At 26.8% G+C, this 24,949-nt stretch overlaps 1 protein-coding gene across 4 annotated transcripts; it reads right to left on the minus strand.

The window, feature by feature from the left end:
- Positions 1 to 3,997: 3,997 nt before the first annotated feature.
- LOC122270415 (G1/S-specific cyclin-E1-like) lies at positions 3,998 to 12,426 on the minus strand. Of its 4 annotated transcripts, none has more exons than XM_043047657.2 (6): positions 12,119 to 12,422; positions 11,708 to 11,780; positions 11,540 to 11,612; positions 5,079 to 5,432; positions 4,280 to 4,426; positions 3,998 to 4,201 (listed from the first exon to the last, which is right to left on the minus strand). In XM_043047657.2, the coding sequence occupies exons 2-6, from the start codon at positions 11,719 to 11,721 to the stop codon at positions 4,013 to 4,015; spliced, it is 777 nt and encodes a 258-aa protein (XP_042903591.1). In that variant the 5' UTR covers positions 11,722 to 11,780; positions 12,119 to 12,422; the 3' UTR covers positions 3,998 to 4,012. The 4 variants fall into 4 exon arrangements, with proteins under 4 accessions (XP_042903591.1, XP_042903589.1, XP_042903590.1 ...); XM_043047655.2 differs by having other exon boundaries at positions 12,169 to 12,418; XM_043047656.2 differs by having other exon boundaries at positions 11,873 to 12,162.
- Positions 12,427 to 24,949: the final 12,523 nt, after the last annotated feature.

Here is a 24,949-nt window from a genome sequence, read left to right on the forward strand (position 1 = left end):
TTACAGATACTTTTAAATTATCTTCCAATTTTTTACAAAATTTATAAAAACGAGTTATAATTTATAACTATTTTCAAAAATAAAAAACTAATCTAAATATGATTCTGAAAATTTTTCAAGATGTTTTTGATTTCAGACATTTTTGATTTCAATTTTTTGATTGATTTCAGTATTTTTTTTTTTGCATTTTAAACTTTTTAGGTTATTAACTTTTTAAGAACTGGTTACGATTTAGAGACAAAAATTTGATTACATATTTCAGAATACACTTTTAATACCATTTTATTTTAACAATTAAAAGTTGATAAAGGAAAAGCTAGTCAAGAAAGGACTGAAATTTTGTTCAAATATCCCTGTAGAAGATAAATGGCTGAGCCAATTGATAAGTGATAACATGATCACATGTGTAGCTAAGTTATTAATGATGCACGAAGGCAACATTCTAAAACATGCATATTTCTTGAAAATTAGTCACAAAAAACTTCAAGAACGCCAAAATAAATAATTTATATAAAAAAAAAAGTTTTGTTGCCACCTATGAAAAAATCAAAAAATCGTGAATTTTTTAAAAATGTTTCAATTTTATAAAATTCTATGTTATACGTATCAGCATGCCTGAAAATCAAATGCAATGCCGTAATAGTGGGACTGCATGAAACAGTGAAAGACATTTTCATATCAATCTGCGAAATTGTCCTGTGGGTCAGGATTGTTGCACTGACTTCTCTGTAAGGAATAATACTAAAAATTTTCAGAGATGCGTAAAAATAATGACCAAGAGGAAAAATAGGGGAACTTTAATATTTTTTTTCTAATAAATTATCAGCGTTCTCTTCAAGTGTTTTTAGAAGGGCCCTCTGCCCTTTGATCCCTATCACTGCACCCTCCTTGTCCTTTATGTAAAAATAAGACATCCCTTAAAAACACTCCTTTTTTATTTTTTTCAGGAAAAGGTTTCCTTAACCACTTGTTTTAATAAAAAGTTCACTTCTGATTTATTTAGTTACTGATAATTATTCAAATTTAATTTCATTCCTTCATTTTTGTAAAATTTTTTTAATGTTGTCTAGTTATAGATTTAAAAATCGCATGATATTCAGACCCAGAGATATTCACATCTTTTAATTGGATGGAGGGGGGGGGGGAGAGATATACAAATGAGTGTTAATGATTTTAAATATTACAATATTTTCTTTTTAAATACCTTTTATTTAAAAACTTATACACAGAGACTGTCGTACAGCTTGAGACTATGCTTTTTCTGTTATTTTGATAATGAGTGAAAATTACTTGGTGTAACATACACTTAAAATAGTATAAGAGGAGAATTGAAAAAGTGAGGTTCAAATCCGTTATTACACAATATTACAGTTTGATAAACTTTAACAGTGGTAAGTGAGTGCCCTTTTCTGTGAGGAAACACCCTGCTCTTTATTTATTCCTACAGAGAGATTTATTCCTAAATGATGCTAAAAACATTTCCCCGCACAGCGTTAGTGTATATATCCGAGTATGGTTTAGAAAAAATTATTTTATAAGGGAAAATTTATATATTACTCTTAATATGATTTCATCAGTGACATAACTTGGGAAGCAGTAATCTACGAGGAAATTTCAACAATTCTAAGATTAGGACCTGCTTTTGATTAACAGCTTTATTTCTATGCCTTTAAATTAAATTTTCATAAATATAAGATTAACCCACCAGTGTTTCTGCATGTATAAATTTTTTTTTATCATACCAAATGTTTGAGCACAAAAAAAAAAAAAAAATCATTTTATTCTACCCCTACAAACAGTCCTGTCCAAAAATAAAGTTTGACTTTTTTGTGCCTAAACATCAACCCATCTAAAATTAGATAGGAAAATTATTTTTCACACCAAGATTTTCTAATTGATAAAAGAGAATCAGCCTAAATTAAGTTGTAAAGAAAATTGTGAACATTTTGAAGCAGTGAAAAGAGAAACTTTATATTTGCCAGTGGGTTAAGTAGATATAAAGATATAAGAAATTTGTAAAAAGATAATTAAGCTATTTTAAGAAAACATATATTTTCACATTCTGATATTAATTTTTAGTTCTGTGATTACCAAATCAGAAGCATGAAATATTTTTATAGGCTTTATTTTATTTAGAACTTTAATTTAGTAGGTTTCAAAACTTCATTAAGTTTTAAAATTGCTGACAATAATTAATAGTAAATTCATAAATGAATTTAATAAATTTAAGTATAACAACATCTAGCTAGGGGTGCACAACCTGTCAAACTTGGCTACCACCTAAATATAATAGGGAAAAATTTTAAAAAAACTTTTGGAAAAGAAAAAAAAAAAACTTGGAAGAAAAAAACTGTTGACGTATTAATCTAATTGACTCTTTATCGTGTTTTCATCAGTTATTGTTGGATTTCCCTGTGTTTTTTTTTTCTTTTCAAAAACGATCTTGGTATTTTAAATACGATATTAATACAGCTCTTAAGTTTCAAATCATGTATTTTAATGATGACTTTTATTTGCGCCAATTTTATTGTCATTTCAAGTTACTTGTTTAGTTACTTTTAATTCAGTAGCAACTGCTACATTTTCAAGTGGTTTTAAAAATCTGGATATTTTTAATACATATCATAATGACTCAAATAAATACACACTTTATTTTCACTGATTTCATTGCAAATCTAGGTGTTCTTTTTTGATAGTTATTGCTATGCTCCTGAAAATACTAATATTTTTTATACATATTATCACAACTCTAAATTTATCACAAATCTGAAGTACATTTTTATTATATTTTCTGCAGCTATTATTCAGTGGTTTTAATAATCCCAATATTTTTAATCTGATATTTTATACAAAATGTGCATTTTAATAATAACTTTTGACATGCTTCGTTGGTGCTGATTTTATTGTCAATCCAATCTCTTTTGCGATCCGTTCTTCGGACAGTTGCTGCAACTTGTTTTCATGTATTAAAGAACAAATATTTCAATACAGAATTATAATATTTAAAATTATTAAAAAAAAGTGGAGCAATACTTTAGTTCTTAGATGCATACAGTTTAAAATAATTTGAAAATGTGATAATTTACTGTTCTAAGATGTAACATTCATTAAACCTTTTATAATTAACAAAGTAAAATGTTCTAAATTTGAAAACCCATTCCCAACTATATTAAAAATCTTATTTTAAGTTAAAATATATTTGTTTTATGTTGAATCATTTCAGGGTATATAAAATTTTAATTAAAATATTTAATTCGAATTTATATTGCTGAATAAAACATTTAATTTTTACTTTTATCCTATGACCATTACAGTAAATTTATTTTAAAATTAATTTTTGAATAATGTTACATGATAAAAATTATTTTTCATCTGTCTATATATTTTCGACAAATCTATTTGTCTGATAAGGAATATATATTTAAACATCAGTTTGGCATTTTTTAGTTTCAAATGAATTTCAATAACTAAAAGCCTTTAATTGCATGCAAATACATAACTAAGTTGACTGATAAAAAGGATTTAGTGCTTAGAACACTGATGTTGATAGAAAAATTACCATAATTGCCCAAAACTGTCCAAATATTTCAATCAAAAAGGTTGTACACTCTTAATCTATACTATTTAGAAATAGAACTAAAACCTTTAATTTATTAACTATATATTTATTACTTTCTCATCCAGAATTTACAAAGTAAGTCAGTTTTTTTGAAAGATCAATCAGTTATTGAGAATTTTTTAATTTCATCTGCCCTTTGATCNGATCAAGTATTGGGTGAAATTTGGGAGGACTTTTTAATAGAACTAACCCGCATCTGCATTATATGGAGAGGAAGACCACAAGAACCTCCCACGGTTAGCCTGACGGCAAGGGGACTCTAACCCATGATCCGTCCACCACTGAGGATATTTCACTTTAGCTCTTTTGTCGGTGCAAGCAGGGTGCGGAATTCATATACACCAGAAACCGCAGGTATCCAAACCAGGTTCACCTAATTGGAAGGCGAACGCTCTATCCCGAGTCACCAATAATTATAGTATTTTGATCGCCGGCCGATAAAAAGTTACACATTTTCATCTGAAAAAGAAAAAAAGTCGGACTTACCATAATCAAGATGAGCTCTTGATTTAGAATATCAGTATCTGCACATGCGCCATCGGTAACATAAGCAAACTGCTCTAGTTTAGCTGGATAAATCTCCTACAATTAAATAACAAATTTTGAATAAAAAACAAACGGTTAGTGAAAAAAATTCAACGGGCATGAAAAATTACGAACCTCCATTTTAGATGCTACAAATAATGCCGTTGCGCCCAGCAACTGAAGATAATTTCTTGGTAAATTTGATTTAGCCATTAAAAACCTATCAACATAATCAATAGCCAGGTGAAATGTTTCTCTGTGAATTCTGAAAACTTCACAAACCTAAAAGGAAACAATTAAATCGTGCTTTAATAAAAAAGTTATATTTTTAGATTTAACAGCTATTATAAACAATGATAGTAAAATAACAACTCTAACATGATGATAAATTTCTAGACAAACTTCTTATCTTGATCCAGCTCTGATTTAATATTTTAAACAATTTTTCAAATCTTTACTTAATATACTTTTAACTGTAATAGAAATTTTGTTTAGTAAAAATTAAATTATGTTTGTAACAAAATTTTTAATTACTAATTGATACTATTGGCCAAAATTAGAATGATTATTTGATTTTTTGTGTAAGATTTTAATTTGTGAAAAATCTTTATAATTTTTTTAATCTAAAATTAGCTTAGAATCAAGTTCTTTTTCTCAGAGCATTGGGAAAAAAAAAAATCTTGCTTCTCTGAAGAAAGAAAGAAAAAAAAAAAAGTCTTCAATGCCTTTTTGAAAAGAATCCAGTTTCGAACTGAAAAATTTGGTAAGGGATCTCTTTTCAAGATAAAGTATTTTGTAAAGGATAAAGTATTTATGAATAATTAATTTGTGAAGTAACCAACTTCTATGTAAAACAATATGTGGTTGCGATTATCCTTAACAGACCCTGATCAGAGAATAAATAAGAAAGACATTTATTGGTAGAAATAATTACCTCAGACAACCAGTCAATTAAAATCGACCGCATGCGAGGTTCTAAATCTGGATGCCTTTTCAGGACTTTGCTATTTCTTGTATAAATAGAATCTTTCAAAACCATAGAATGCCACATTTCTTTCTGTTCAGCCCAGTCAAGTTCTGGCAAAGGTGAAGATCGCTTGCATGCATTTGAGAAAGGATGCATTAGTTTAGCTAAGCCCCTGAATTCCTTCAGAGCAGAGGGAGACAATCTTCTGCTGCATGCAGTTTCATCTGCAGAAGCTTCTGTGTCAGTTGTGGGTGTGTTTTCGCAACTGCTAGTCGCAATGCTGGAGGAAGGTGATGAGAATTCAGATGAAGGAGATGTGATCTAAAATAAATTAATAATAATAATTACTGATTGTTCAGAGGGAAAAAAAACACTGCGAAAATATAATCTACAACAAGATTAACATTCTTTTGAAACTTAAAATATTGCATAATATTGTTTTTAAATTTACTGTATGTTATTCTCTGAGAGAATAATTTACTGATAATTTAACTTATTAGCTCAGTAACATAATTAATTTAAAGTAACCATAACATAAGACTAAGCTACTTTGGCCAACAGATGACAAAGGATTCAGGAAGTCCGAAACATATAACAGTACAGAACCTGTTATCCGGAAATCAGAAAACCGGAAGACCAAAAAAAACGGAACGAAATTCGATAAATTTTCCCGCCACTTTAAAAAAAAAATTTTTTTTCCTTACAAGATTTTAGGATTTTTCTTTCTTTTTTGAAAGATGTTTACCTTACCATCATTTTGGAAATAATCATTAATGTATTACATCGTTTTTTCTTCTTTTTAAGACTATTTCCAAATATTTTATTTTTTTTAGTCGGATTTCACTATAAAAAAAACGGCTTTTTGCAGCAATTCGGGAAGAATCAGTTACCCGGAATAGCGATGGTCCCGATCGTTCCGGATAATCGGTTCCCTACTGTACTATTACATTTCTTTATACTATACTATTAATTTTAAAAAGTGTATTCTTTTTTTAAGGACAAAATTAAAAATATGGTTATTACCAAGATTTGAATGATAAATGAATTTTTGGCATATTTGATGTTTTCCCTTATAAGGCATTATTCATCTTTTTTTGTCTTTTAGGTCATTTTTTTCCCTTTTTAGTTCTTTTTCACCTTTCTTCCAAACATGAATTTTGAAAAACTTCTCTTTTTAAGTACCTTATTTGTAAATCAATTTCTTTCCTTTATAAATTACTTTAAATTTTACAGTGAATCTTGTTATTTTATATATCTGTATACCTCTCCGCAATAACAATAGCTGATGTTGTAAAGTTTTTCAAGATACAAAAAATTCGCTTTTTGAAAATGCAATCTTTTTCAGGTATTCATTAACATTCCATTTTCTCCATAAATTACAGGTTCTTTTTAATTATCTTCTCATTTTTCACAAAATTTATAAAAACAAGTTATAATTTATAACTATTTTCAAAAATAAAAAACTAATATAAATATAATTCTGAAAATTTTTCAATACATTTTTTTTTTATAAGATAATTTCTTTATTGCTTTTAGTAATTTTTTTTTTGCATTTTAAATTTTTTAGGTTATTAACATTTTAAGAACTGGTTACGATTTTTTAAGAGACAAAAATTTGATTACATATTTTAGAATACACTTTTAATGCCATTTTAACAATTAAAATTTGATAAAGGAAAGGCTTTCCATAAAAGGACAGAAATTTTGTTCAAAGATCCCTCTTTGCAATAATAAGATAAATGGCTGAACCAATTGATAAGTGATAACATGTGTAGCTATGTTATTAATGATGCAAGAAGGAAACATTCTAAAACATGCATTTTTTTGCAAATTAGTTCAAGAATATTCAAAAACACAAATTAATAAATAAATTTAAAAAAAACTTTTGTTGCCTCCTAAGAAAAAAATCTGAAAATCGTGAATTTTTTAAAAATGTTTCAATTTTATAAAATTCTATATTAATTATTATATGTCTGAAAGTCAAATGCAATGCGGTAATTGCGAGACTGCATGAAACAGTGAAAAAAAATTTTAAATTGTCCTATGGGTCAGGATTGTTGCATTGACTTTTTCTTTTATTCTCCTATAAGGATTAATTTTAAAAAAATTTCACAAAAAACTACAAGTGAGCTTAAAAATATTGACAAAGGAGAAAAATAGGAGAACTTTACTAATTTTTGTTTCTTATGAATGATCAGTGTTCTCTCCAAGTGTTTTTAGAAGGGCCATCTGCCCTTTGATCCATATCAATGCGCACTCTCTTGCTCTATATGTAAAAATAAGCCATCCATTAAAAATAATGCTTTTTAATTTTTTTAGGAAAAGGTTTTCTTAACCACTTGTTTTAATGAAAAGTTCACTTCTGATTTATTTAGTTACTGATAATTATTTAAATTTAATTTCATTCCTTCACTTTTGTAAGATTTTTCTAATGTTGTCTAGTTAAATATTAAAAATTCGCATGATATTCGGCCACAGAGATATTCACATCTTTTATATGGGGCAATGAGTGCTAATGATTTTAAATTTTACCATTAATTTTTTTAAATAAATACATTTTATTTAAAAATCAATACACAGAGATTGTTTACAGCTTGAGACTATGCTTTTCCTTTAATTATTTTTCAAAAGCTTCAAATTTTTCTGTTATTGTGATAATGAGTGAGAATTACTTGGTGTAACATATACTTAAAATAGTATAAGAGGAGAATTGAAAAATTGAGGTTCAAATTCAGTTATTACACAATATTACAGTTCGAAAAACTTTAACAGTGTTAAGTGAGTGCCCTTTTCTGTGAGGAAACACCCTGCTCTTTTTTATTCCTACCGAGAACTCTGTAAATGTTAAAACCCTCTCCCCGCACAGCGTTAGTGTATATATCCGAGTATAGTTTAGAAAAAATTATTTCATAATGGAAAATTTATATATTACTCTTAATACAATTTCATCAGTGACATAATTTGGGAAGCAGTAGTAATCTACAATGAAATTTCAACAATTCTAAAGTTAGGACCTGCTTTTGATTAACAGCTCTATTTCTATGCCTCTAAACTAAATTTTCATAAATACATAATTAACCCACCAGTGTTTCTGCATTTGGAAAATTTTTCTATCATACCAAATGGTTGAGCACAAGAAAAAAAAAAATAATTTCATTCTACCCAACAGTGCAGTCCAAAGATAAAGTTTGACTTTTTCGTGGCTTTAATTATTAAGTGGCTTAATTTTAATCACTTTGTTTGTGCTGATTTTATTGTCAATCCAATTTCTTTTGCGATCCCTTTTTTTGGGCAGTTGTTGCAACTTGTTTTCATATATTAAAGAACAAATATTTCAATACAGTATTATAATATTTAAAATTTCAAAAAAAATGGAATAATAAGTTTTACCCACAGTTTAAAATAATTAGAAAGTTTGATAATTTACCGTTCTAAGATGCAACATTCATTAAACCTTTTATAATTAACTAAATGTAAATATTCTAAATTTGAAAACCTATTCCCAACTATATTCAAAATCTTATTATAAGTTAAAATGCATTTGTTTTATGTTGAATCCTTTTAGAGCATATAAAATACTTTAATTAAAATATTTCATTTGAATTTATATTGCTGAATAAAATATTTAATACCATTACAGTTAATTTATTTTAAAATTAATTTTTGAATAATATTACGTGATAAAAACTACTTTTCATCTGATTTTCGATAAATCTATTTGTCAAAAAGGAAATATATATATATATATTTAATCATCAGGTTGACATTTTTTTTAGCTTTGAATGAATTTTAATAACTAAAAGCCTTTAATTGCATGCAAGTACATTAGTAAGTTGACTGATAAAAAGGATTTAGTGCTTAGAACACTGATGTTGATAGAAAAATTACCATAATTGCCCACAACATGTCCAAATATTTCAATCAAAAAGGTTGTACACTCTTAATCTATACTATTTAAAAATAGAACTAAAACCTTTAAGTTATTAACTATATATTTATTACTTTCTCATCCAGAATTTACAAAGTAAGTCAGTTTTTTTGAAAGATCAATCAGTTATTGAGAATTTTTTAATTTTTTTAAAGGCAGATCTTTCAGTTAGCCGAACACGAAGAAATTAAAATATATTTTCTCAATTTAAAAATTTGCATATTCAAATAAATAAATTAATTATAAAAAAATAGAATAATAAATTGACGGAGGTCTACATTTTTTTGGCAACCTTCTGCTTTGATACTTTGTGGTTAACCAAAAAGTATCAAAAAGCAGAATTATTAACACCTGAAAAGAAAGGGTAACACAATGAATTCCCATAAAGCACACAGGGGACTGCTTTAAAAGGATTCACATTTCCCCCCCCCCTCCTTTTTAATTGTACCAGAGTACAGTTTTCCTTTTCTCAAAAGCTGTAATGCTTTTAAAATTTAANCAGGAAAAGCTAGTAACTTTTCTTTAAAATTTATTGTGCTTAATTTAAGACCGGTTTCATTAATAAAGAAAACATCTCTCATTGCTAGTAAATCATAAGATCTCTTTATTTAACATACATTATGACTATCTTGAAAAACTATAAATATCCTGTTATTATTGTACCATAACATGATGTTAAAAAATATCTCAAGTTGCAAAAATTAATGCTTTATTTTTTGTTGATGCAAGCAAAATACTTTCACACATTTTTAAAGAAACTTTACCCATTAAGTCTCAAAATGTCTTATTCACTTACCACTCACATGTCTCAGTTTTCAATTAAATTGAATTCTTTAATTGTTTATACCTTTTTGATGCATTGTAAAATGTATTTAAGAATTCTATTTTACCAGTCTATTTTTTAAATCATAGTTCGAATCTTTTAAACAAGCTAAGTCAAATACAAGATGTAATAGACAAAGTTTTTCAGTAGCATAATATGATACAAATAAATGTACTGAAATTTTTTTTTAATATTATTTCTCAGTACGCATGCAAAACAGTACAGTTTCAAAATAGTTGCTCAGCTGTTCAATCTTTAAACATCTAATAAAGGATAGTTTGATGATCAGCTTTTTATTCTAATCTCATTTATCTGGACAAATTTCTCACATTATAACAAAGTATATTTTAATTTTGAATACATTAATATTTTTTAAAAACCAACTAAAAACCTTATGATTTTTTAGTATTACCAATAAATACTAAAAAATCATATCATAAGTTTAAAATTGAAATAAACAATAGAATATTTCTAAAAATAAATATTTAATTTAATAAAGGTTCAAAAAAATACCATTCAATTAGGATATATATTTAAATTGCAAATATACTATTAAAATGTGAATAAATACACTACTTAAACATAAATTTTAAGATATAGCTAAAAGAATTCCTTTAAAACACCTTTTTTAAAGTAGTTATTGGGATTTATGTTTTCCAATAATTTTGTTCTTTAGTGTAGCCTAGATTAATTTTTGGATGCATTAAAATTTCTTACAAGTTCAATTTTATATTAACACGATTATAAACGTATTCTGAAGTGAAATGTTACATAATTATAAATGTTAAAAAATTTTAAGAGAGCAGCAATAAAAATTATACAAAAAGGAGAAAAAAAACCTAAGCAGTAATAAAAATTATACAAAAAGGAGAAAAAAAACCTAACACAAATATTTAATGCAATAAAAAAATATATGATTCAATTTCAAAGCAAAGTAAGGTTTGAATTGAAAATTAAATGAATTATTTTGAAATGATATAACGTCGGATTTACAACTCATTGTTTAAGCGTTACATATTACAGCTTAAAAATAAAAAAAAAACAAGCAAGCTTTAGCGGTAAAAACATATGTAAAAATTAAATAAAAAAAATAATAAATAAAAACATGAAATTAATTTAAATTTATTAAATTTATGCCAAACACTCAAAAATAATATTGTTATATTTACGCAAATTTTCATTAATGAGAGTTTAATATACCAAATAAATCGATGTAAATAAAATCACATCAACTAAATAAAAATTGAATTTGCATTGATAATCAAAATTTACCAAAATTAATAAAATTTAAATGAATTAAAATTACATTGGAAGAAAAATAAATACCGGCAAAAAATTCCAAGGAATTTAGAGCGCGCAAAAATTTCACACGTAGCCCGGTCTAGGGAGGTATACCGGTGTTGTATCTAATATGGCGGGAATACTTGCCGCGCAAACAGATATAGCACTAAGATAAAAAACGTACTGTATGTACATGTTTAGCTAATATTATTATTAGAAATAATGCAGAACTAAATATATATTACATATTTCATTTAACTTAAAAGTTCTAAAGGAAATTTCATACAGAAATAGTAAGGCATATAGCGAGTTGCATTGAAAATTCGATCCCACAGGATGTGGTGGAATTCTATTATTTAACAAATTATAAATTGATAAATAATGCTAATAACTCACCATTATTTCTTTTTCTGCTTTTCTTTTGCGAGATAAAATTGCAGGCTGGATTTTAGAACGATCTCTTGAATGGCTAATAAATATAACAAACCAAAGAACGATCAGCAACAAGGGTTAAGGAAAAAAATTATTTAAAACATAATTAAAGAATTTTTTTTACATATTTACCTCTTCATTGACATATTTGAAGTCAATGTAGAGAATGTACAAGCTGTTGTTGAGGTAAGGATCAAATATATAACTAAAGAAAAAATAAAAATATCAGATACGCGTTAGTATGTGATCGTATAAACAAATAAATATTAAAAAATAATAAATATATCTTATGCATACTTTTATATTTTTAGAAGAAGTACAAGTATTTTAGCCTTTAGAATAACAAAGAATTAAAGAAAAATATAGTAAATATATATTTATAAAAAATATTTTTTAGTTGTATTAGGGTATTATGCCTAACATCAATTTGGGGCTGAAAAAATAATTATTCATAGGGTAAAAAAAACATCGGTTTTCATTTAATAGAAATATTATTCCTTTGGAGTTGACTGTTGAAAAATTAATTCAGTCACAAGAATATACCTATTTTTAAATAATTTCTGAGTAAGCCGAAGAAACTGTTATGCACATACCAAAATTATCGCGGACGATATTCGAACCAGCGTCAAATCTATTGAGAACTTTCCAGCTGAGGAGAGAACAACCGCGCCAAATAAGTTTTTAGGCGCACAAACTTTCGGAGAGGGTTGCTAGGTTGTTAGTCGATTGATTTCACGCCAAAAGTTTTGAATCACGCCAAGCTTCAAGTTCTCTTTTGTAAAAAGAGGAAAATTTGGCGCAAGAAACTAATGATAAATATGACAAATGGTAAACTTTTGTAAAGTTTTGAGGCGGAGATCCTCGTTCGCCTGTCTAATGATGTGAAATGAAATGAAACAGGAGGGAAAACAACACCAAAGATAATAAGTACTAATAATGAAAATAAAAAGTTAGACCTACTCCTTTCGCGCAATTTTTAAACGCGCCTTTTAAATGATAAGAATTTTTTTCCCCTACTTACTGTGAGCTTTAATGGTTGTGATAAATTATTACATATTAATCTTATTCTTCAGGTTTTAAATACAATTAATTATGCATTTTGAGGAGTAATTGAATCAGAAATTTTTAATATGCCATAAATTTGAAAAACTATAATTGTTATCTTAAGAAATTTTGAAAACGTAATTTTTTTCCCGTATAATGCAGGTTTATTTATTTATCTTTAAACATTAGCTGTACTTTTCATGATATCTTTACTTTTTAAAAATTAATATTTAAGCTTAAAAAATTGAAAGAAAATTTAAAAAAAAAGAGCAAAAAAAATTATTATTTCATTTTTTAAATGAAATTTATGATAAGGAAAAGTGATAAGCTTCATTAAAATTGATCTAAACCTTTGTGCAACATTAAATGATATTAATAAAAAGAAACAAAAGTTATTATTATTTTTTTAAAATTGGCAGATAAGCCAAAGCCTGTCAAAATTATATTTTTACTACTAGAGTTAAATTTTGAACAGACAAAAAACTTTTATTTCTTTAATCATTTACTTAAAGTAAGACAAAGATGAAACTTTTAACTAAGTTTGACCTCATTATTATTAATCGAATTCAAAGTATATAACTCAGGAATAAAAGTAGTCGATAATTTTTTAAGTAAATGAAAATAATAAATTTACATAAATTTTCAGCGCATTTCTCTAAAATTAGAAAAGATAAAATTTATTCTCTTTATAAAAAATTTAAAAAAAATTCGATCTTATTAGTATTGCTATTGAAGAGAAATTTTTTATATGAGAGAATACTTGGAAGCATCAGGTCGGACAGAAATAATATACACTTATTTGTTTTCAGAGTCTGGAAATTAAAAAAAATGAATGCTTAGTAATTTCTATGTGCATTAATAAACTAGTTTTTTCAATTAGTATGAATAAAAAAATAATGCATTCTAATGAGTTTTCAGCGTTTTTTTAAATACAAATTATCAAAAAATTTTCAACAAAGAAAAATGCTAATGATAGCTAAAAATTTTGCAAGTTCTTTTCTATGAATACTTTAAAATTGATAAAAAAAATTTTTTTTTTCAATTTTCGTTTGCAACATGAATAAATAAAACATCAACATAACAAAAATCACAGTCGATTCAAACATTTATATTGCTGATAATAATGTTTTCGTAATAATAGTATAATAATACTATTAGAAACCAACTAGTATTTCAGAAAGCCATTAAAAGTATGGCTGCTGTAGTATTGTAGATTTTGTGTTTGAATTATTATTAATAATAGTTTATTATTCTTTTTCATGAAAACTTGACCCTAACATTTAACACCACTGCTTTAAGTTAATGAGATAGAGATAAAGAACAATAAAAAATAGAAGAATAAAACATCTTTTCTTGTTGCATTTGTTTTATTGATGTTACTACTGCTTATTAATGTTACTTTTTTCTTCAATCATCACAAAATCGAATTTTGATGCAGTTTATAAAAATCAAATATAGCACAAAACTATAAGTCTCGAATTATTTGGTGCTATTGCTTTTTAATATTTTTCCATCTTCACCTTGTATCCTTTACTATCTTTTATAGATTTAATTCATTTGACAAAAGCTGCCCTGCGCTTTCTTTTTTGAACTGTTTTCTCGACATCCTTTATAACAAAACAACTTTTTATTTTATTACCAGAGGACTCGTGGCCGTTATGGCCCCAGTCCTGGCTTAAGATTAAAAAAATAAAAAGTAATAATAACAATATATAACTAGTAATAAAATTGGTAACTGGTAATAAAATAAAACTTTTACCCATCTCTTTAATTGTCTCACAACATAATTTTGATGTATTTTGTAACAAACATAATGAAGTATGAACGCAATTAATTAACAACGCGAATTATATTTCGGTATTATTACTTTTACTTATTTCTTGTCGCAAAATAAAACATTTATGCATTTTATAACAATCGATATTATAAGATACGCATTGTTTTTTGCTATTGTCTATAACTTCAACACATCTCTCTATTTGTATTTTTTTTCGGACGAAAGTGAAATATTAGTTAGGTACGAGAAATAACTAATTATATTTAGTATTTTCAAGTAGAAACATATGTTATTATCTTTTTTTAAAAAACTTTATCCAATATTTCGCTTTTCCGGAAATACCACCCACAATTAAGGGTATAAATGTTTCGTTAGTTCTAAATAGAACATTTCTCTTCTACTATGGTACTCAAGTTTTCCTGATAGAATATGACATCTTATTACTCTTCATATACAAAGCATATTGCCCACAGTTTCAGTACTTGCTGTAAATCCTTTTTACATGATTGATGCTTTGCAATTTGCAATTGTTATCAGACAACAGAGTGGTCTTCTTTTCTAGTTTCTAATGAAAAGAACATCCTCAGAAGCTGATTTTTGTTAGGAAGGTACCATATTCTTATCGCCTTGCATTCTAATTGTCATTGTGGCGATATTGACAAATAACGTTCTTTTGCTGATGATAAGGCAGTGGTTCTAGTAAAAGTAATTGCTTTGGGGAATCTAGAAAGACGTGTGTGGTAGAGAAGAGGTTTTTAAAAATGACAGCAACGAATTCATAAGTATTGTGTACAGATCAATATATAGTAAAGCAAACGGAAATAACTGTCAAATCAATTTAACTTTTTAAATTTTAACAGTGACAGGAGGTAATAAATAAAAATTAGTTTGCTAACTTTTTATTAACCTAAAATTCGAATGGAATTAACCAAGAATTTTGTCTTAAAACAATTATTTAAAGAACTTGAATAAAAAGAATGCTAATTCGAGATTGCTAATTGTTCAAAAACAGGGGTTTCCAACTTACATGAGGCCGCGGGCAGCAATTAAAAACACCAGTGAGATGGCGGGCCGCAACTTTATCAAAATTTTATGTAGGACTCTTTTATGTTTGAAGGAACATTAAATATTACTGTGAGAATTTTAATTTCAACTTTCATTTTCCTAATTGCAGTTGCCAAGGGATTTTTTTCTTTGTTAAAGGAATTTTAGTGTTTTTATAGACGCTGTTTATACTCACCTTGTTAGAAAATCGAAACCGTCTGACCTGATAATGTAATATTACGTTTATTTTTCTTCTTAACAGAAAAACCTCATTTGAATATGTTTCAATATTATTATAAAAGCCTCCTTCGAATATGTGTCAGTAGTATTATAAAAACCTCTTTTGATTGTGTTAGCAATATTTTTGTCAAGTATTTATATTTTCTTATTCCCAGAATAAACGTAAACAGAACAATTCAAAAGAAACCCTACATGCTTTTCTAACAAGCATAAATATGTTACGTTAAAAATAATCCTCAGTCACTACTGTAGATCAATATCGAGTTCGAAGAGAACTTTTTAAACTTCACAGACCTAGCCTAAATAAATTCAAAATATAATTAATTTTCAGCAAAAATTATTTATTTGAAAAAATTCATTATAAGTAAGAAAAAATATTTCATATCCTTTTTGTTTTAAATACAAGTTAAATAAATCTTTTTAATCGATAAACATAATTTAAAATCATTGTTTTCGTTATACCATTAATTTATTCAAAGAAAATGCAGTTGTGTAATTTAATCATTTTACAATAGAGATAGTTTTCCCATATAGTTTAAGATTAGAAATTCGGTTTTTTCATTTAACTCATTTTACATTCTTTTGTGCATGTAAATTACGAGTAGTTTGCATGCTTCTTTAGCTCATTTTAAATAAAGTAACTCGAGTATGTCATAAATTTGTTTCAAAAAATTAATTTTTCATTGGTTCCAATCCTTTCTATAGCAATCTAACCTCCACTTGAGTTTTCGAAAGCCTATTGTGCTTTTATCAATTAATCGAATTATTACATTCATTTTTTATCAATCTTGTCTTGTTCTTATCAGTGCTCTAAGTAAGTTTACTTAATTTGTGGGATTCCCATTCAATCCATGCAACAACTACTTGACGAAATAAAATAGTACTATTTTAGTTACAACATTTATAAAACAACCAATGTTGAAAGAATTATTTAAAATAGTTTTTACAATAACCTAAATACAATATTGGTAATTCATTTTTGAAACAGTTGCAGAAATTTTTGAACTTACTTTTACTTAATTTAATGCTTTAATGAATTAGCATCGTAAGCAATGAATGTAGGGGAAATTTTTAAAAATGTATGATTTATAAATATTGAATTTTTATTGCTCAAAAGAGTTGTATTATATTTCGCACTTAACAATAAAAAAATAAAGTAAACCAAGGCATAATTACTGTTAGAGGTTGTAAAATTTTTAGAATAACACAATAAGTGATATTTTCAAAATTCAATATGAAAGTTGAATTGGAAATTGTATTTTTTTAAAAAATGTTTTATGATGTTTTCATTTGTTCTTACTTTCTAAACTTAACGATGTATATAAAGGAAATTACCAGCTGGGGGAATATCAAAATTTTTCATGATGGGATTAAGAAACAAACAAAAATGTCATTTACTTTTGAATAATCTAAAGATCGAAGATAAAAGGTATAATTTTCTTTTTTTTAAATCAATTATTCAAACAATTTCATACAAGTGTAAAGTGTGGAAGCGGAATCTAAATAATTTTTTAATGTAGACAAATTGCACAATAAAAAAAGATTAAATACTTTGGAAATTGATTCGAACATGATATCTCATATATTTTCGTATTATCTCTGTGTTATTCAGTATGAAACTCCATCTTTCATTTTAATATTCACTGATTAAAAACAAATGTCTAACAGAGAACTTGCCACAAAATGTAATCATAAATTAAAATCTTTCCATATAAATTCGAAACTAAATTTATCGTTTGGCCCTGTAATTAAAATTTATCGTCTGGCGTTTTATTTCTTCATTTATTATTTTTTCTTTTATTCTTTCTTTCTTTATTATTACTTATAATTATTTATTTTTGCTTTTAATTTATTAGTTTTTTCTGCATTAATGTGGCAATTAAAAAATCGTTTGGTTTTAACTTTTTCTTACTTCGCGATATAATATTTATTATTTATAAAATAGCTGGTTGTCGTAAAGAAACAATAAACATCATTCGAAAGTTGGTTATTTTTCATCATACTTTTGATAAATCAGTTCGGAATATCGCAAAGTTTATGATTCTATCCTATTCTACAGCGCACCAGGCGTTTGAACGCTTTACAGAAAATCAAATTGAAGACAAGATTGTAAACAAAACGTGATCAGACAGTTACAGTTCGAAAAGTTGAGAAAAATCCACGTTTGAGTGCTGTTAAAACTTTTCGCAGAATTTAATGATATTTTTCCTCAGCAATTTCACATAAAACTGTTCGTCGAGTTCTCAGAGTAGATAAAGCGGGAACTTGCACTTCAAGAAGAAGATCTCCCATACCGACACATGTGACCTAACTATATGTAAATGAAATACCTATAAGTTGATGAAATACAGAGCCGTATCGCAAATCGAATTAGGTGAAATATAATTCTTTCTTGTCTACTACTTTTACTTAACTTAGATTTATTATTTGTTTATGTATTTTATTGTAACTGTGATATACATATTTGTTTTGTGTGCCTGGCAACTTCGATGCATAATTAGTTTGTTTATGTTCCACATGACTTCGTGCTTGTCTTTGTGTAAATATAAAGTGAAAGAATTGAAATCTTTGAGAAAGATTCTTCGTGAAAGAATTTAGAATGCGTCACTTATACTTGACGGTTTTGGCTTACTCGACATAGAATGGAAAGAATAGTTGCTAACGTAAAAAAATTCCATGTCTGAACAATCAATCAGGTTCGAGATACCACTACGTCACTTGCAGGCATCCCATGAAATGGACGCTCTACCAGTAAAAAAATTTTTTTGAGTGTGAAAAACGGAAAGCTTAGGCTTTCCTTCGTAAAATCAATGTTAAATAAACTCCAAGCTACCAGGAATAATGTTGTATTTGCTGATGACAGCAAATTTAAAATTTTTGGTTCCGATGGTCGTATAATTATAGGTAGAAGAAGAAAACGACGAATTGAACCCTAGAAACTTAATTGGAACAATTAAGCATGGTGGTGGAGGTGTTCTTGCGTGGGGGTGCATGTCAACATCAAGATTAGATAAGTTAGTATTTATTCATGGTAAAATAAAAATTATGCCGTTTATATAAATATTTTACGAGGCCATTTAAATTTATCCACCCCAAATTCAGATATTAGATATGGATTTGTTTTATACGAATATAACAATCGGTATACATACGGTTCTCAAAGTTCGTCTCTACTATCTCTACTACTGCCCAAAAGTTCTAAAAACACAACCTCAAATCCCAGATTTAAACCAAATGAATTTTTTTGGAGTGAATTGGAAGTTAGAGTACGAAAGCATGATATGTAAAAAAGGAACTAAAAACAAAAACGATAGAAGAATGGAGGAACATAGTTGAAGAACTTATAAAGAAGCTAGTAAAATCGATTTCAAGCCGTTTAAAAGCAATTGTAAATGCTCAAGGATGTCCTACAAATTAAACGCAAAATTAAAATATTTATTAATATATAGGAATTTTTTTAAAAGTGTACGATCTTTTGTGAGTTAATGTTTTTGTTATTTTTTGATTACTGCTTTCTTAAAAATAAAGTTTCACTATATTTTTAAAATATTTCATACAGTTTTGTTAAAAATAGGTTATAGATCATACTATTAAATACCATTCTGAAATATTTATTTCAACCAATGGGTAAAGTCCTGTTTCATTGAAAATCATAAGTGTAAGAACACTTTTGGTAGCCACTAAAGCTCCTTATCTTCCTGGGAACTATCTATATTCTATCTTAAGAATTCTTTTTAAATCATTTTAAGACCTGAGTAAGAAAAAAATATATGAAAGAAATAAATCGTAAAGAGTAAATAAGAATGCTTCTTGTCAAATCTAAAAGTTTAGAATAGGAACAATTCTTGACGATAGTTTAAAAATAATTTTTCTTTTTAAACAGACGATATTGGATGAAATTAAAATATCATTCAGAAATTCAATTTTATCTTTTTATCAGTAGTAATGGCAGTGACTTGAAAATAAAGAACACGTGAAATTACTTCCTCTAAAGTTAATCTACCTTTGTGGAGGTATTGCTTTCAGACTTTCTTTTTTTATCACTTTAAAATTTTAACATTAAAAATTAAATGAAGAAAATAAAAGGTAGTTCTATGTAGGTTTAATTTTTGCCTAGGGTAAAGTTTTTATACAAAAATAATTAATAAAATCATCGAAATTTTAAATCAGACGATACTGGACAAAACTAAAACACAATTTAAAAACTAAATTTAATCTAACATTATTTTTAGTTAGGAATCAGACGATATTTTGCGACATTAAGGTATAATTTAAAAATTTAATTTTATCTTTTAGTAGTAGTTGCAGTAGCTAGAAATGGTAGTTTGAGTGAATCACCTTCACCTAAAGTTCTCTTCCGCCTTTCTGGAGGAAATGTCTTTAGATTTTTTTTAAAATCACTTTAAAACTTGAACATAAAAAAAAAATTAAATAAGAAAAATAAAAGGTAGAGGCATCCTGCTCGCCACGTGTCTTTCGAATAGAAGGTTCCTCTGGCAGGGTGACTCTTATGCAAAGGATATGCTACCAACTTTTTGCATATGAGGTAGATGCGTTAAGGGGAGAACTTTATAAGGGGGTCGGACTTCTTGAAAAGGAAATCTTCAGCTGCGCTTTTTAATATAAAGGTGTGCTCTCTTAAATCACTGCGGCGCGTGTCCTGCACCTCTATAACTTCCCCAAAAGCTCCATCGCACACATGTTGAGTGACGTCATCTTGAAAAAAGGCTTCATAAAATGTTTGTTTAGCTTTAAGTTTCATGTGGACAGATGTTTAATTCATAAAAGTTATATTTAAGAAAAAGTTCAAACTTTTATAGTCATGGAAAAAACTTGTATTTATATCATTAAAAAAATTAAACATTTAAATTAATAAAAAGCATTACTGTAAAATATCCAAAATATCAATGATTTTATTTGCTCCATTAATTTGATATTAGACATTCGAGAATATTTTGCTAAAAATGATCATTAAAAAAAATTAAAATTGTAAATGAATAAAGAGCATTAATGTAAAATATCCAAAATATCGACTTTTTTTTTGTTGCTCCATTAATATGATATTAGATATTCGAGAAAATTTTGTTAAAAATGTTCTCGAGTATCTAATATAATATTAAATCTGAAAATTATGTAAATAAAGTTGAAAAAAAAGTATAGCTAGTAAGGTTTTTAATACTACTTCTACTATTTCTCAATGCCTTGATTAAATATTTAATATTTATACATCACCAAAGCATTTCGGGATATATGCTTAGCATTTATAATTTTCGAATATTGTTTAACGTTTTCATCAAATAATTAATGAACATAGACCAAGACTCTTAAGATAATAAAGAAATAATTTGAAATAAAAAATAATGTGTCTAATAAAAAATAAATCGATATTATATTACGTTTACATTTTAAGTAAATTGGTTGATTTATCTTTATTTAGGATACAGAGTCTTAAAGAACTTTTTCAAATTTGAAGCTAAGCATTTTGTATACAATGTTTCATTCAAAATTGGTAACTGAAATTTGAAACAAGAAAAAGGGTTTCGAAAATTTTCTATTTCTGTGTAAAATCGTTTGCTCAAAAAAACTTTTTTTTTTCATTTGAAAATGTATTTATTTACTTATTTACTTATTTATTTTTTAACAAAATAAGACTTTGTAAGAAACTTTTTGGAATAGTATGTTTGAGAGCTAAAGCTGTTAAATTGTTTGAAAGCAATTGCATTTCTCTCAAACTACTGTTTTATTAAAATTTTCTGAAGAGAATTACTTATAATTCAAAATTATTGAATCTCGATTATTGTTATTTGCTATGAAAGTACAAATATAATATCTTTATTTTCATTTTCTATGAGAAATGTATTAAAATTATTGTTCAAATATCACGCAATTGTAAAAAAATACATTATACCTTATTTATATGTTTTATAAACACATCACATAATTTACTCAGAAATACAAATTTTAAAGTTTAAAATGATTTTAAAAAATTCTTTACTTATAAACTCCTTTATTCATAATTGATTACATATTTTTTGTTTTAAATAAAATAAAAGATATCAATAATATTGCTTAGCATCATATATAATTTTGTATCTGTAGTTTGTGAAATGTTTAAAATTTGAACATTATTACCATGTTTCATACGGAAGGTGTTTTATGTAAATATAACATAACACAATCCTGGTAATGCTTATAGATAACAAATAATCATGGAAATATATACATTGCAAAATGTATTATTTATGCGTAACCTTATTAATCGCGTAACAAATAACAAAGGATATGATAGCAAATTAACTTAGCACATATAATAGCCTTATAATGTAAGATGCGCGAGCAAAAAGAGATATACAGCTTTTAGCAATGTTCGAAATAAAATTAAAACGTATTAAATGTAATTTTAGGGTAGAATTATTAACACCTGCAATTTAAAAATTGTTTGTAGATATTTTCCCACGCAAGTTAGCATATTATCATTGGCGTGTAACCAATAAATTCTATCATTGTAGTAATATCAAATTGTGATGGAAATCTATAGAGCGTGATTATAACATCTCCCGCTCTTATCACTTCCCGCTCCCGCGCTTATGATAAAGTGTTTAGAACTGGTTTCATTCTAGTGTTAAACTTGTTCCACTAACTTTGTTTTTTTTATTAATGTTTTTGTGTCATCTCACCCTTTCGTTATTCTTTATTAATTATTTTCAATTCATATTACTTTTATTACAACCATTGCGTTTTTCTAACATTACGTGTCTTCATGTTGATAACATTCGAATTTATTCTATTACTGATGTATTTAAATGTGAGAACAAAATTTAAAAAGTACTTTTGGAATTTACTTTTCAGTTCAGTTCGATTTCTGTTAAGTTTTGAATTGCTGTTAATTTTTGTATAATTTTCAATTGCTATTTAATTTTGAACTATCTATAGGTTGCCTACTACATAGTTATTAAATGACTAGTTTCGATAAAAAAACAACAACATCTAGTTGCGTAGTTATTAAATGGCATTAAATTTGGATTCAACAGGCCGACTAGAATCCGGTGATAAACTAAATTTATAACATACGTACAGATATTTTTTCCGGTACTTTTTATTTCCGACTGACTTTTCTTTCGGTGCTTTTTTGCTTGATTCGTCTTCGTTATGCAGTAGAGTTCCAATTATCCGAGTTTCGGCTTTAACCGAGCTATCAAATATTCCAAGGATTTTTTTTTGGTTCCAGATAATTTTTTATTCTTAAAACTGCCGCCGAAAAAAAAAAAATTCTGAATTTTATCTACCAAACACTCAGGAAAATGAAACCCAAAAACTTCATCCAACGATATAATCGTTAATATCTTCAATTATGAAAACGAATCTAGCGAAGATGACGAAGACAGTGACGATGAAAATCAACTTATAAAAATCTCTCAAACGATTAAGGACTTTTTTAAGTAAAAACTCTTTCATTCTTGTAAATTATGCTCTTCAAGTGTCTTTAAGTAAGCATTTTAATTAAAATATTAATCGTACGTGGTGTACTCGTATAAATTTTGTATTTGTTAAATATATTACATATATACCTACTTTTTTTTCCCATTTTTTATTCTCTTCTCTTCAAACGAGTTATTTGGTTAGCCGAATTAGTCGTGGTCCACATTTACTCAGATAATCGGGACTCTTATGTATTATAATTGTATAGATCTAAACTCAAATTTTTAGTTTAATGGCGTACATTTTGTGAAATAATCTAAATTAGTTGTGTCATGAACTGTGTTCAGGTTTGAGAATTACCGGTGAGTGTCCTGTTACTTATATTGTTCTAGTAATTAGAATCTTCTGAATCGAACTAAGCAAATCACCGTAAATCAAAATTTTAATTTGAAGGCATATATTTTGAATTAGGGACACAATAATTAATTCTATTTTAAAACTGTTAACGTGCTTAAGTCTCAAAAGCTGAATATCTTTTTAGTGCCAAGGTGTGATTTTTGTATTAATGAACAGTTTTAGGAAAATATTTAACAGTATATTTCAGGATTTTGACAACAAATATATTTCTCAAGATATTTGACTGCTTCACTTTCGCTTCACCCTTTATCATTAATAATTATTGATGGACGGTATTCGAATTTTAATGTAGCACTATTTATTAGAAAATATCGACATTGTTCAATATATCGCAATATGATTCCAATTAAAATAACCTGGACTTTAAATAATATATTTACATTAGACATTATTTTTGCTTCCTTATAGAAAAAAAAAATTTTTTTTTTGAAAAATTTCGTTACATTTTTTTTCTTAATCATAATTTTTAAAAAAAATTAACGAGTAAAATATAATAAGAAATTTGTTGAGTGAGTTGGAATCAATACCTTGTAATAATTTGTCGATAATTATCGTGATAGTGAAAATAAAATTGGAACAAAACATAATTCTATCAATATTGTGATATTGTTTTGTTTGACAATTATCTTTGACATAAATATCGAGGCATAAATGCTCAATAAATAATAATGCTCAACATATACTATTGAAAATAGTAATCACGAAATTACTGTACTGTACTCAATAATCATCGTTGTCGATAATCATCATGATATTATCTTTGTACGTAATCATCTCTCTTTTTATTTATTAAAAAAATTTTATTCCCGATTTATCGTGAATATGATATCGTGATTGTTATAAAATATAGATCTTACACTATATATCGATGCATTGGCCAGCACAAGTTATAACATAAATCGATTGTGATTACAATGTAATTTTTGTGTATATAGAGCTTACAATTGGCTATAGAAAACAGAGAAACATAACAAAGGAAGAAAAAAAAAGTTACTTCGTCAAGTTATATTTGGGACAGGCCCTATAAGTCAAGGTCATAAGATACGAGTTATTCCGCGGGATCACGTGACGCATACTTCTCTTATAAGTTTTTATCTGTTTAATTGATCGTCACATTTCTTACAGCCTTTTCTGTTCTTTTTAAAGAGGGAATCTTAAATTCAAGGCCAGGGACATTTTCGTATTTGATAAAATCGTACGAAATCGTAAATAAAAACAGTCTTAAATTTCCCGTTAAAATGATCGAAAATAGTTTTTTTAGTTATTAATGATATCAGGAAAGACGATCAATGCAATGATTAGATGAAGAATAATGATTACTTGAATCAAATTAGCATATTTAAAGTGATGTTCAAAATGCACTGATGATGAACGTTTGAGTAATTTAAACTGTAACTGTATCTTGTATACAAAGTGAGAGAAAAGAAAAGATA

The sequence above is a fragment of the Parasteatoda tepidariorum genome, chromosome 6 (genome assembly GCF_043381705.1).
Source record: "Parasteatoda tepidariorum isolate YZ-2023 chromosome 6, CAS_Ptep_4.0, whole genome shotgun sequence".
In the NCBI taxonomy this organism is placed as follows: Eukaryota; Metazoa; Arthropoda; class Arachnida; order Araneae; family Theridiidae; genus Parasteatoda; species Parasteatoda tepidariorum.

Bases quoted from the DNA above. Each gene is read 5' to 3' on its own strand.
- LOC122270415 (XM_043047657.2), bottom strand. The intron at 5,433-11,539 runs GTGAGTTATTAG...AATTTATTTTAG, and splicing joins AAGCAGAAAAAGAAATAATG to ATCACATCTCCTTCATCTGA. The intron at 4,427-5,078 runs GTAATTATTTCT...GTTTCCTTTTAG, and splicing joins TAATTGACTGGTTGTCTGAG to GTTTGTGAAGTTTTCAGAAT.